This window comes from Juglans regia, chromosome 13 (genome assembly GCF_001411555.2).
Source record: "Juglans regia cultivar Chandler chromosome 13, Walnut 2.0, whole genome shotgun sequence".
Taxonomy (NCBI): Eukaryota; Viridiplantae; Streptophyta; class Magnoliopsida; order Fagales; family Juglandaceae; genus Juglans; species Juglans regia.
The window spans coordinates 38,196,894-38,208,860 of record NC_049913.1 but is presented as its reverse complement, the minus strand read 5'-3'; the positions used below and the strand labels follow the sequence as shown (position 1 = coordinate 38,208,860).

General features: G+C 34.3%; 1 protein-coding gene across 4 annotated transcripts; it reads right to left on the bottom strand.

Moving 5' to 3' along the window:
- Positions 1-152: 152 nt before the first annotated feature.
- Positions 153-7,859, bottom strand: LOC109013210 (probable plastid-lipid-associated protein 14, chloroplastic). Of its 4 annotated transcripts, none has more exons than XM_018995218.2 (14): positions 7,611-7,859; positions 6,416-6,808; positions 6,259-6,302; positions 6,103-6,181; positions 5,899-6,015; positions 5,403-5,585; positions 5,230-5,316; positions 4,364-4,470; positions 4,181-4,268; positions 3,000-3,080; positions 2,828-2,904; positions 1,988-2,123; positions 1,456-1,518; positions 153-928 (listed from the first exon to the last, which is right to left on the bottom strand). In XM_018995218.2, the coding sequence occupies exons 2-14, from the start codon at positions 6,728-6,730 to the stop codon at positions 278-280; spliced, it is 2,028 nt and encodes a 675-aa protein (XP_018850763.2). In that variant the 5' UTR covers positions 6,731-6,808; positions 7,611-7,859; the 3' UTR covers positions 153-277. The 4 variants fall into 4 exon arrangements, with proteins under 4 accessions (XP_018850763.2, XP_018850766.2, XP_018850765.2 ...); XM_018995221.2 differs by having other exon boundaries at positions 6,416-6,741; XM_018995220.2 differs by having other exon boundaries at positions 7,674-7,859.
- Positions 7,860-11,967: the final 4,108 nt, after the last annotated feature.

The window sequence follows — 11,967 nt, the reverse complement described above, 5'->3', positions numbered from 1 at the left end:
CGAAAAAATACTAGTCAGTTTCTTGAAAATAATATTTATAAGCCTTTTTTTTTTTATCAGTCTCTTTGCAAATGAGGAGATAATGGCTGCGCCGATTTGATGAACTCGGGTGATTAGATTGATTAAACAAGGAGATAATGGGAGAGGGGCAATTGACAGTGGCAATTGAGAGTAGCTCTCAGTCATTCCCTTTCTTTTAGCAGTGAAAAAAAGAATTAATTACAGAATAAGAAAATCAGATGAGACAACAGATATTTACACTTAAACAACAGTAGTGTTATCTACTGCTTTCATCGACACAAGACCTTGTGAATAGGAGGGCTGATCCATTCACCCCACGCAGGACTAGCAGCCTGGAGTCCACATATGTTCCACATACAAGCTTTGACAAATCAAACATTTCAGGTGGGAGTAGTGTCCGAACTTCCTGCACTATGTTTCTTGCAGTATCGACATCTTGATTCAATGGATCACCAAGATTCATTATCACCTCGACGTCTCCTGAAGCAAGTTTGGCCACTGGAAGGCTTGATGGAAACTCCTTAAAAGGGATTGCTTTCCTCCATTTTCTACCTGCTAATTTCTTAGCCAGAGAATCTTGAACATTTGATGGACCCATGGTGAAGTTTCCTTTGGTCTTTTCTTCCTTAAGATACAGCCGTCTTCCGGCAGTTAATCTGAATAACGAGTCTACTTGCAATTTCCCAATTATGCCAGTCTTGTCATGGGGCCAAACCCGACCAATCATGACTGTGAATCCAATGTCTGAGGTGAATGACAGATTGGTGTTCAACTTTGATGCTCTTGACACACTCAGGTGCACGTCACCAATGAGGACTCGGGCAGGAGGCTGGCGGAGCGTCAAGCCTATGTGCCTCCCAGTACAGTACACTAACCGCCATTTTCCAGGAAGCAAGTCCAGCCAGTTCTGCATGACCAAAATTACACAAAACTGAAGAGGGAGCCACTGAATACACCAGCTACACCTAACATGTGAAATGGGTGCAAAAGATGTTCTGCTCAGCCTGGAATACAATCATGAACTTGAAAGTACGCGAACTTCCTGGAGGCATACCATCAGAAAAGCTTCCTTGACCATTTAGAAATAGTATAAGTTTGAGCTAGAGCAACAAATAATTAATAATGTATAGTACATTACACAAAAAATTTTCCCAATGATATGGACTGTCCAATTCAAGGAGCACCGGAATCTTCCACATACAGAAAAAGGGTGTCTTGATTTTACTACTCTAATTGACTGCTTCCATATGCTAATATTACACACATAAGATCAGAATGTTTTTAGGGCTCCAACTACAAACCAAAAAGTTAAGCTAGTCAAGCAGCACATCATTAATAAAGGAAACAGTCAATGTACTCCAACAGTGCGATTATCAAACTATTGAACTAATTAATGAAAAGTTGTTGAGTAATATAAGAGAATGCAGATATTACCTTTGGCTTTGAGTTAGGATTCAGCATTTCCATCAACTCGATGAAGTAGGAAAGCCTACTACGCTGAAACATTAAATATAAGAAGTTCAGTGCAACTTCAACATTCTCAAGTTCTGCATTTATAAGACATTTTTGGGCATGGCATACAAAAACAATACTAGAATTTTTTATCAAAGCAGATGTTCTTAGTAACTCCTGTGGTTCTGACAGGACAATCAAGTAGTATCTTATTCATATTTCTTTCAATAAATTAAAATAAATAGAAAGAAAACATTATTATTTTGAGTGTTGGTATTCCTCCAACCAGAACAAAGAGAGAAAATCATTAGCAGTCAGAAGCCAACTTGATGAGCATGCCCCTGGAAAACACAGTTTAGATTGTTTAAAGTAGGAACTATGACATAGTTTCCTTAAATATATTTGAGTTATGGGCTCCATGCAATTCATTAAAGGATAACAATGCTTATATATTCACTATGAGGCACCGAAAAAGAATAAAATTAAGAAACTTGATTCAGAAAGTAACCATAACCTGATGTTGGCCATAAATGTATTCCTCAGTAATCCTTACAGCAGTAGAACCAAGACCCCATCTGATTATATCCATGGATGGGACTACCCGCCATCTTGGACCACAAAGAAAAGGGTGTCTAAGAGCATCTAAACAACTGCAAAGCAGCTACGAAGGATCATTACAAATGGCATTATTACTCTCAATAACGATTCAATCTCTAAACAAATGTGCTTTAAAAGGCACATAATAGTGTAGCCATTGTTTTTCGCTCTAAATTTTCAAATCTCACTTTAGTAGTTCATGCAACTATATCCGTCTCCTTTTTTTCTATGAGTAACTATATATGTCTCCTCTAAAGAAGAAAAACCCATAACTACTTCCAGCAGATACCAAAGTATGTCTTAGTTTAAATTTCCGTTTGCTTATTATTCCTAAAAATGTAGATCAATTTAATAATTCATGTTTCAACATATATGACCTTATGAACTTCTCTGCCTTAAACGTTCATGAGGTTTCCATTTGTATCAAGTGAACATCATAATCTTAATCTATTCATGTTAGGCACACAACAAAATATCAGCTCAAAAATATCACATTTCTTTTTTTTTAAGTAAAAAACATGCATGAAAAAAAAGGATCGCACTTCTATTTGTGTGCTTTTAATCTAATTACTCGTGTAACAGAACAGACCCTGATATATGACTATAATTGTCATATGTGAGATGTCCAACAGTTTCATCATGGAACGTGGCATGCATATCATGCTTGGGCCATTTTCAATTCAGAAGACATGATGGAAAGAAAACTCTGATCCTTCCTTTCAATATGATATTTTTATCACATATACAACAAATATACCTTATTCGTTTGGAAGGTTTGGTTGCAAGCAATGAGGACAAAAGGTTCCAACCTGCACCCCAATTCCTATCCAGTATCTGCAAGGATGATAACCAATCAAAAGATCCTCATATGAACAAGGGAAAGGAGCATTGAAAGCGAAATAATTCACGTGGAAGGAATAAAAACTTACTTGGAGTCCAGTATTTCCCAATGGGGAATTCCTACCAAGGACTTTCAGAAGAAATTCACGCAAGCATGAAGGATCCTTTCCCTGCAAATGCATTGAGATGAAAGATCTAGATTACCAGACTTTTGCACCATTCACATCATCTAAAGCACCCGTTTCATAATCCGATTGATGTTTTGAGAGCTGACTAATTGAGATTAATATTGCAATATGAATGAGGTTAGTTTCAAATATAATCATGGTTAAGGAAAAAGTGACTCTGAGTCAACAGCTTCAAGAGTGTGTGTGTGAGAGAGAGAGAGAGAGAGAGAGAGAGTACATGCCAAAAAAATTGAATATCATCGAGATATTTGTTGAAATATTTCATAAAATAAAAATGCACATAGATATTTACCAAAATGTTCCATGGAGGACATATTTGAGAAAGGGACTCGAAATGATAGTGCCATGTATTAGGGTCAGAAACAAATCGGAAGGGGCTAAATTTAAGATAGAGTGCCCAATTATAAACATATATGTAAAGGCCAGATAGTATGTAACCAATCAGGGATGAGAGACCTAGTTCATTTACACACCACAGGAGAAGGAAGACAAGCTACCAGTTTCTCCCATGAGAGGAGAAGACGATAATAAATGATACCCATATACTTGTTTGAATATCTAACTCATGAATTTTTTTTCTGTAACTTCATAAGAACAGCAGTTTATAAACAAAATTATGTCTATATAGTGTGATGAGAATTTTTTTGGACAAGTGATGAGAAAGTTATGGCATCTAATGAACGATTGATAGTATCCATACAATGTTTGCTCATCTTGCAAATTTATTTATTTTTTATGGGTAACAATAACTTTATTAATGAGAATGAAATAGGCATTGCCCAAGTACATAGAGTGTATACAAAAGAAAACACCTACTACATTCTAAGAACCAGAAAAAGAAACTAGAAAATCATGAGCACTAGTTGCATCGAGAATCTTGCGCGCGCGCGCACACACACACATATCATTATATACAATGTCCCGACATCTCCCCACATACTAGATATGAGCTGCTATCACCGAAGCGTGAAAATTTTTTTGACAGGAAACATGTATATAACATAGGTCCTCGAAGCAAATTCTCTTCTGGATTATATGATTAAAATTTTTGAATTTAAAATGGAAAATTTCGCATCTTTTACCTTCATGAGAAATGATTTGAACTTCGTAAAGATTAAGGGATCCATGAGTTCCCGCAACACCATTTTTGCCATCATAAATCCAACACATCTTTGCATCACATACAAAATAAAATAAGCATCAAGAAGATCATCTGGGGACATGAAACATAATCTACTTCTTAGTTAACTTTCTCCACACCATACCTCATGTCAAATGCAATCATCATTTGTCGCCTATCCAAGTTGTTGTCCAGAGCACTAGAATTCGAACTGTTCTCATAAAAGTCAGCAGCATTTCCCAATATTCCTACCTGACAAGGAAAATTTTAGAAGCTACATACATACAAAAGTAGGCCATAGATGGAAGAAGGAAACTAAACTAGCAAATCCTAAATGAAGTAACACCAGAATTCCACCTTCTTGTTGTAGTTTAGATTGAGATATCTCTTGCATTAGGTACATCTATCAAGATCTGTGATCAACTACAACATCCCCCATGGAATGCAATAACTCAATGGAGGCTTATTCCGGTATATATTTGAAATAGTTGAGCATGTACGTGGCGGCTAAACAAACTACTACTTAGTTAACCGATCAATAAGCTATAAGTTGCTACAACACAAAAACTTCCCACCATAAAATACTTCAATTTTTATTTATAACATATGTGTAACATCGTTCATTATACATTTCATGATCTAGCCATTTGTTATTACAGGGAAAAACTAAGCATAACTTATTACTTCAAATTATCCAAACAATAACAATTCTCTTTTTAAAAGTAAGATAAATATTTCAAAGCACAAAGGGATGTAAACCAAGCACACAAGAAGTATATAATAGGAAACACCCGATCAATTATTATTCAAATAACCCTTTTAACCATCTCTAATGGTACCGCAAAAATAATTGTCCAGCAAGTACAAAAACAGGTATGGGGATGCACATGTACTTCATATGTTTTTGTTAAGTCATAATTGTAGACATTTTGAACAAAATCACCAATGCAAAACTGACAGAGAAAGGAAAAAATTATTTTCCGACATCATACATGGAAATCTGGTGCTTACTTTAATATGCCTATCCACTGGGCTTATGTGCACATTCTCCAGCCTCAACTCTGTATGGGCAAGTCCATGGCTGTGCAAGTAATTCACCTGAATTTTATAAACGACATAACATTACAAATCCTCCAATTGTCAAATTCAAACTGTGCATTAATCACTGCAAAAATAAAACATACTCCAATCAAAAGATCCCTCATCAATATTCGAAAAAGGCGCAATTGCCGACTAACTGCCGGCCCTCCTACTGTGTCATCTCCCACCCTCCTAACAGACTCTTCATCCAATACAAGAGTAGCTTCAAGGGTCGGAAGCCAATCTGACTGTTGAAGCCAATGTCTTAAGGAGAAACTGCCATGATACTACAGTAGAAGTTTACAATTGTCAAAAATAATAAGGGTGAATATTCTTTTCTTATTGCAAAATTTTCATATGATAGTCAGCAGCCTGCAGGAACAGATGAATTTTAATGGAGCGTAGAAGTACTAAGGGAAAGAAAGGCAGAGGACAAGCTGTCTATAGCATGCAGTGAACATGGCTTTTCCTTTGAGGACAGATATGTTTGATACAATTAGACTCTTTCTCAGACCATAAAGCTCATGGTGAGGCTTGTCACGATCATGTGACAAATTGAGTGGTAGTAGAAGAATCCATGCAATATGAGAAAGGACCTACCCCATGGACCAGGGTAAACGAACCTCGACCACTACTTGTAGGTGAAGAAATGTAACCATGAACTTGTACTGAGTAAGAATGGTACATAAGTCTCCGACGAATTAGCTTCTTCAACACCTAGAGATATTCCAAAAAGTATAAATAATCAAACCAGTACAAAACCTTCGCAAATGGCTCAAAGATTATGATGGACAATCTACAAACCTGAATAGCTCTTTTTCCTCTGCGCTGGGCTTGAACAGTAGTAAGCCGTCGAAGAACAACTCTTGAATCATACAGAGGGCTGCAAATTTCACAACATGCCTTATATGAGGATCAACTCTTTGCAACATGACATCACTCAACCAAAAACAAACTGACCTTTTAGCATTCTTCACTGAGGCTTCAAAAATTATCTCATCGGCCTACAGAAAAGCTCAATCAAGTTTCCCACTATTAAGTTCATATGGGCTAGCAGCACTCATTACTAGACTAACACAAGCATACAGAAACAAATAACTCATTCTAACTTTCATACCCGTCCACCAAGGCCAATGCTAACACAATCAAGAATCTTAAAATCGGATATCTTGAACCTCGTAACATGCTCCAGTTCTTCCTCCACAGAATCCAATAGAGCACTCCGAGCATTTTCTTCGGATTCCATCGATGATACAGCTTTTCTTGCTGATGAGCACCGTACACCCAAAAATTGTCTCTGATTCGAGCTAGAGGACTTCCCAATCAAACGTATGGGACTGGATCTGATCAGTCTTTTTGACAAATTCCCACTAAAATACACTATTTCAACACGTTCCACCCTTGGAACCCAACCAATTCCACATAGCGCCATTGAAAAGAGCTCTGAACATAAGAAAATACTAACAAAATCTAAGTTTTCTGCGACCTTTCATTCAAGCTCCATTGTTTACTGAAAAAGAAAAAACAATGCGATGAAGAAAAAGAATAAATCCTCCTTTTTGAATTGTTTTGGTACCAAAAAACAATATGAATCCACTCACTCACTTACATACTGTACTATAGATTAATCGAGCTGGACGCAGTTTTTTATTTTCTAGTAACAATACAAAATAAAAGACTCGTGGTAATCAGTTTCCCACTCTTTTCGTCAGTTTTCTAGGCACGCAACCATAGCATATTGTGCTCCATTTGGTTGCCTCCAGAAACAAATTCAACCCAAGCTCACACAAAATTTAAACTTCTTCATTCTTCTCTCTAATCCCACAGCCACCAAGGCCCAAACAGGCAATTACCCTCCGTTTGCTTACTGAGAAATCGAGTAGGAAATGTTTCTCTTAAAAAGGGAAAAGGACAAAAAAAAATAGACGATATACTGAATCTTCAGGCACCCCGTTGCTTCAGTTCCTAGTTAAGAACAAAGCCCAGGTTTTGGATTAAAACTCCGCTGGATGGAGAAAGGAAAAAGGATCAAAACTTTGCTTTTTGTTATTGTTTCAGCTACCCCAAATAGAAACTAATCATAATTGAGAAACTTTTAGGTGAACGGAACAACGAAGTTAGATGCAGTTGAGTCAGAATTTGAGTGGAACTCACAAGTATAGCAATCTTAATAATAATAATAATAATAATAATAATAACAATAATAATGTACAAATTTCTTATTTCAAGTTTTCAAGCTAAGTTGTGTTTTCTTTTCCTGGGCAGGCAAACAGATGTAACGGAAAGATGGAGAAAAAAATTCTTGAACTTACCGAAAAAGGAAAGAGAGAGGTTGGAGACGAGAAAGCTAAATAATGAGGAGAGAGAGGTATTACTATAAATAGCGAGTATGAATTGTGGGAAGCGTGCGAGAGTTGCGTGGGAGAAAATGGTGGAAACGTTTAGCCATGGGCTTTCCGCACGTCCGTGTCCGCCTTCCCCTCTGCAAAATATCTCTATTTTCTTCTACTTCCACCGATCACATTCTCTCCTGTGAGATTTCGCCGGTATCCTACAGTGATTCCTCCCATTCCGCGCCATGTCACGCCTTTTTTTTAGTTAACAAATTTGCTAAAATTCAATTTCTATAATCGATATTAATATTGAGAAATGTTAGAGCATCCAAAAAGTGGACACTTATTGTCTCGATTTTTATTTTTATTTTTTTACTTAATTAAAGAAATATTTTTTTAATTATTTTTATTTTTAAAATTGTTTAAATGAGTTTAAAAAATGTTTAAAAAATAGAAAAAATAATTCTACACTATTCAATAGAAAAAATCTATAGAATTTTATGTGGCCCTAGCACCGCTCAATAAATAATTTCACCCGATTTTTTAACTCTTAACATTAAAGTCTAAGAGTGGTGCTACATTATTTCAAAAAAAAAAAAAAGAGTAATGTTACATATATTTATAATTTTACTTACAGTTTTAGTTATAAGACTCATTTTATTAATTTTTTTTTAAAATTTAAAATTTTATAATTTTCAGCATATCAATAATTGACATATAGAGAAATAAGTTGTTTTACAAATTTTTCTTAAATACATGTAACATTTTCCTAAAGCCTAATGACCTAAACTAATTTTAGATACGTTAAAATGAAGAGGATCAAGTTATAAATAAATAATTAAGATAATTTAAGATAATTAAAACAAAGACGAAGAATTCATATATTCATTCAGGTGGCTTGCGTGTTAAAAAGCCCAACTACTGTGGCTTGCTTCCGGACCACACCTACTTTAGCCCAAAATAAGACATAATTTGTCTACATCCCTCCAATGAAGGGCAACGCGCAAATAAAGCTCGTAACTTCGTTACCAGTCGGTTACCTTTTACTCATGGCAGATGGGAAAAAAAACAACCAATAGTATTGATGAAGTTTTATTGTTTGCATTCAAAATTTATCTTAATTCATTTTAATTCATCTCATCTCATCATTATAATTTTTTTAAATTCTCACGTAAAATATAATAAACAATTCAAAATTTTCAAATCTCAACAATTTTTTCAAAATTTCATATAAAATATAATAAATAATTCAATTTTTATTCTACCATTCACAAATTATCTCAACTCATCTCTGAATCCAAATCAATTCTCGAATATCTTAAAGAACAAAAACTTCAATAATAGTCTTAACAATATGATATTTCATAATATTTTTTGTTTTTTTAAAAGATGACGGTATTATAATTTTATTGATAATATTTACTTATAACGAAAAAAATACCTTATATAAAAGGGAGCTTGAGGGTTACATTCAAAATCCCAAAACCAACCTCCTATTAATTACATTACATGGAAATTATTAAAAACAATCAAATGTTCACAAATAAGAATCTAAAAAAGGAGAAAAAAAAAACAATTAATGCCTAAGGTTGGGAACACCTTCACGATCCAAAGCAATAAGGTTAACTATATTTTAGGAAGTTGTAGAAGGGAATAGAGGCTTACCGTATTACCATGCAATACTATCAGCTAAAGCATTGTCCTCCTTGTAAACATGATAGATTCTCAAATAAAATTAGTATATAAGATGCAAAATATCATGCCAAATATCACAAAATTGTCAATAGGGCTGAGAATTTGAATTAAACCAATTAAACACCAAGTGAGAGTCGGTCTCATTTGTTTTCAAGAAACTTTTCAATTCATCTTATCTCATTTCATCTAATCATTACAATTTTATCAAATTCTAATACAAATTAAAATAAACAATTTAACTCTTTTAAATTTCAAAATAAAAATAATGTTAAAAAATATATATTTTAATAATTTAACTTTTTAACTTTAATCTCAACTCATCTCGTTTCATCTTATTCTATCTCATCTGAGAAAACAAAAAAGTTATGTTATAAACATTCAATTGGTAACACAAAAGCAAGCCAATTTTAAAAGATGAAAGCTTAGCGAAAGTGTTAGTGTTGATACCTAAAAAACAAGAAAATCCATCAATAATAGAGTTATTAAAGGCCCTTAATATGCCCCCACAACCAACTGTACCAGGGTTACCTTTGAAATCACCATCAATGTTGAGCTTGAGAGTTCCCACGGGAGAGAGATCCACTTTACAATGAAAGGCATCTTAGTTCTAATTGTGGTACTTGAAATATGAAGAGACTAGATGACTGAAGCATTGAAACAAGATAATAAGAACTTAGGCTTAAGCAAGGGGTTGAGATCACGCAACCATTTGTTGCTCTTGTCAATGATAGTACTGAAAAGGCAACAAGCGGGCGAGTAAGTGGAATTGGTAAGTGGAATGAGGACCACCATTGAATGGTGTTAGTCTTCCAACCACTAAATGCATACTAATGCAGTATGCATTTAGCCAAAGATAGAAGCAAAATGAAACCACACCTTCATAAAAAGGGAACAATCAATGAAGACGTGGTCAGTAGTCTCCACAGCACCATCAAAGCAAGAACAATTAGAAACTAGGAGAGTACCACATTGTTGGACCTTGTCATCGAGGGCGACGCCACCGTGCCACAATTTCCAAATGAAGACATAGATCTTGGTAGGGATCCCATGACACCAAATAAAAGACGCAAAAGGGACGACATGAGATTAGTCTCTAAAAAGGTTCCAAGCAGATTTAGAGGTTATATTACCATCTTGAGTATGCTTCCAAGCTCTAGTTTCAAAACCCGGTTTAAGGGTTACAAGGGAGTTGCTAACTTTCATAGTAAAGATTTGCCACCATTGTGCAAGAGATTATAAATGATCCAACTAGAGGTAGAACAAACATCTTTAAGAGATGAGGTAAGGTTGGAAACTGTGAAACTTTTTGGGCTAAAGAGCTGTTATTGGCCTAATTGTCATGCCAAAAGTTTAAATCACCCTCATTGACTTTTCATAAGGATAATAGGGAAGAAAACCACAAATGGTTCCCCAAGAGCTAGAATGAAAAGTTCTGGCCACAACAAGGTTAAGGGGATGACGTTAGTCATATGCTTTTGGTGTAGGATTTGGGCCCAAAGAGAATTAGAACACATAAATCTCCAAGCCAATTTACAATGGAGTGATTTAATGGCATCAAACAGGTTTTTGATATCCAAATTAACTTCCGAGAGGCTAGCAAATATAATTCCAAGCAACCCATCTTTTCTTGGAATGATTCACATGAATATTTAGTTTGAAATTTACATTGAAGCATTACAATTTTGATAGATCAATGAAATTGAGAAACTGATTTTCAACCCTACCCCTCAGTCAAAATAAATGATTTAAGATTTATACAGATTAAGGACTGGTTTGGATAGTGAAATGATATGAGATTGTTTTAGATGAAAATTGAATAAAATATTATTAGAATACTATTTTTTAATATTATTATTATTTGAGATTTGAAAAAAATTAAATTGTTTATTATATTTTGTATGAAAATCTGATAAAATTGTAATGATGAGATGAAACACTGTCTGAATTTAAATGAGTCCTAAGTGGATAAAGATTGTAAATTTGACATCATTTTAAGTATATAACTTTGTATAAATAGTGGTGATTTAATACACAAGTGTATAAAATTAAAATTTTTTATACCACAGATTTTTCACATTATATAATTTGATTTTGTGAGATTTAAAATTTGACTTTTAAGCCCCGCTTGACATTGAATAATGTGTAAAGTACAGTTAATTTGTACACTTCCAAGTCTTGAAAAGTGTCTTTGTTAAATGTGATATATGTAAGTAGTTTCTAGATTTGATTGCTATGGATGCAGTTCTTCTACACTGGGAGTGGGATCCTACTACACCAAAAGTTCAAGTTTTTATTGATTGGGAAAGAGTTGTAATCAAAGTATTCCCCTCGTATTAGTTTGAGAAATAATATTTACAGTAATAAAATATGTAAGTATTGTACAATTTTTTTAAAAAAGTGAGTAAAAATATAATTTATATAAAAAAATTAAATTTTTAATAATAAATTTTATTTTTTTAAAGTAATTATACGATACTTAAGAATTTCATGACTTCATGTAATATTGCTTAATCAAAAATAAAAAAAATCACAGTAGAAATAGGTGTTTTGCAAAGAGATTGATGCCAAAGGGGTTCTTTAATTTGGTGTTTCGTCAATTCAAACTTATTCATTGAGGCTGATATGTAGATTAGTTGGTTGG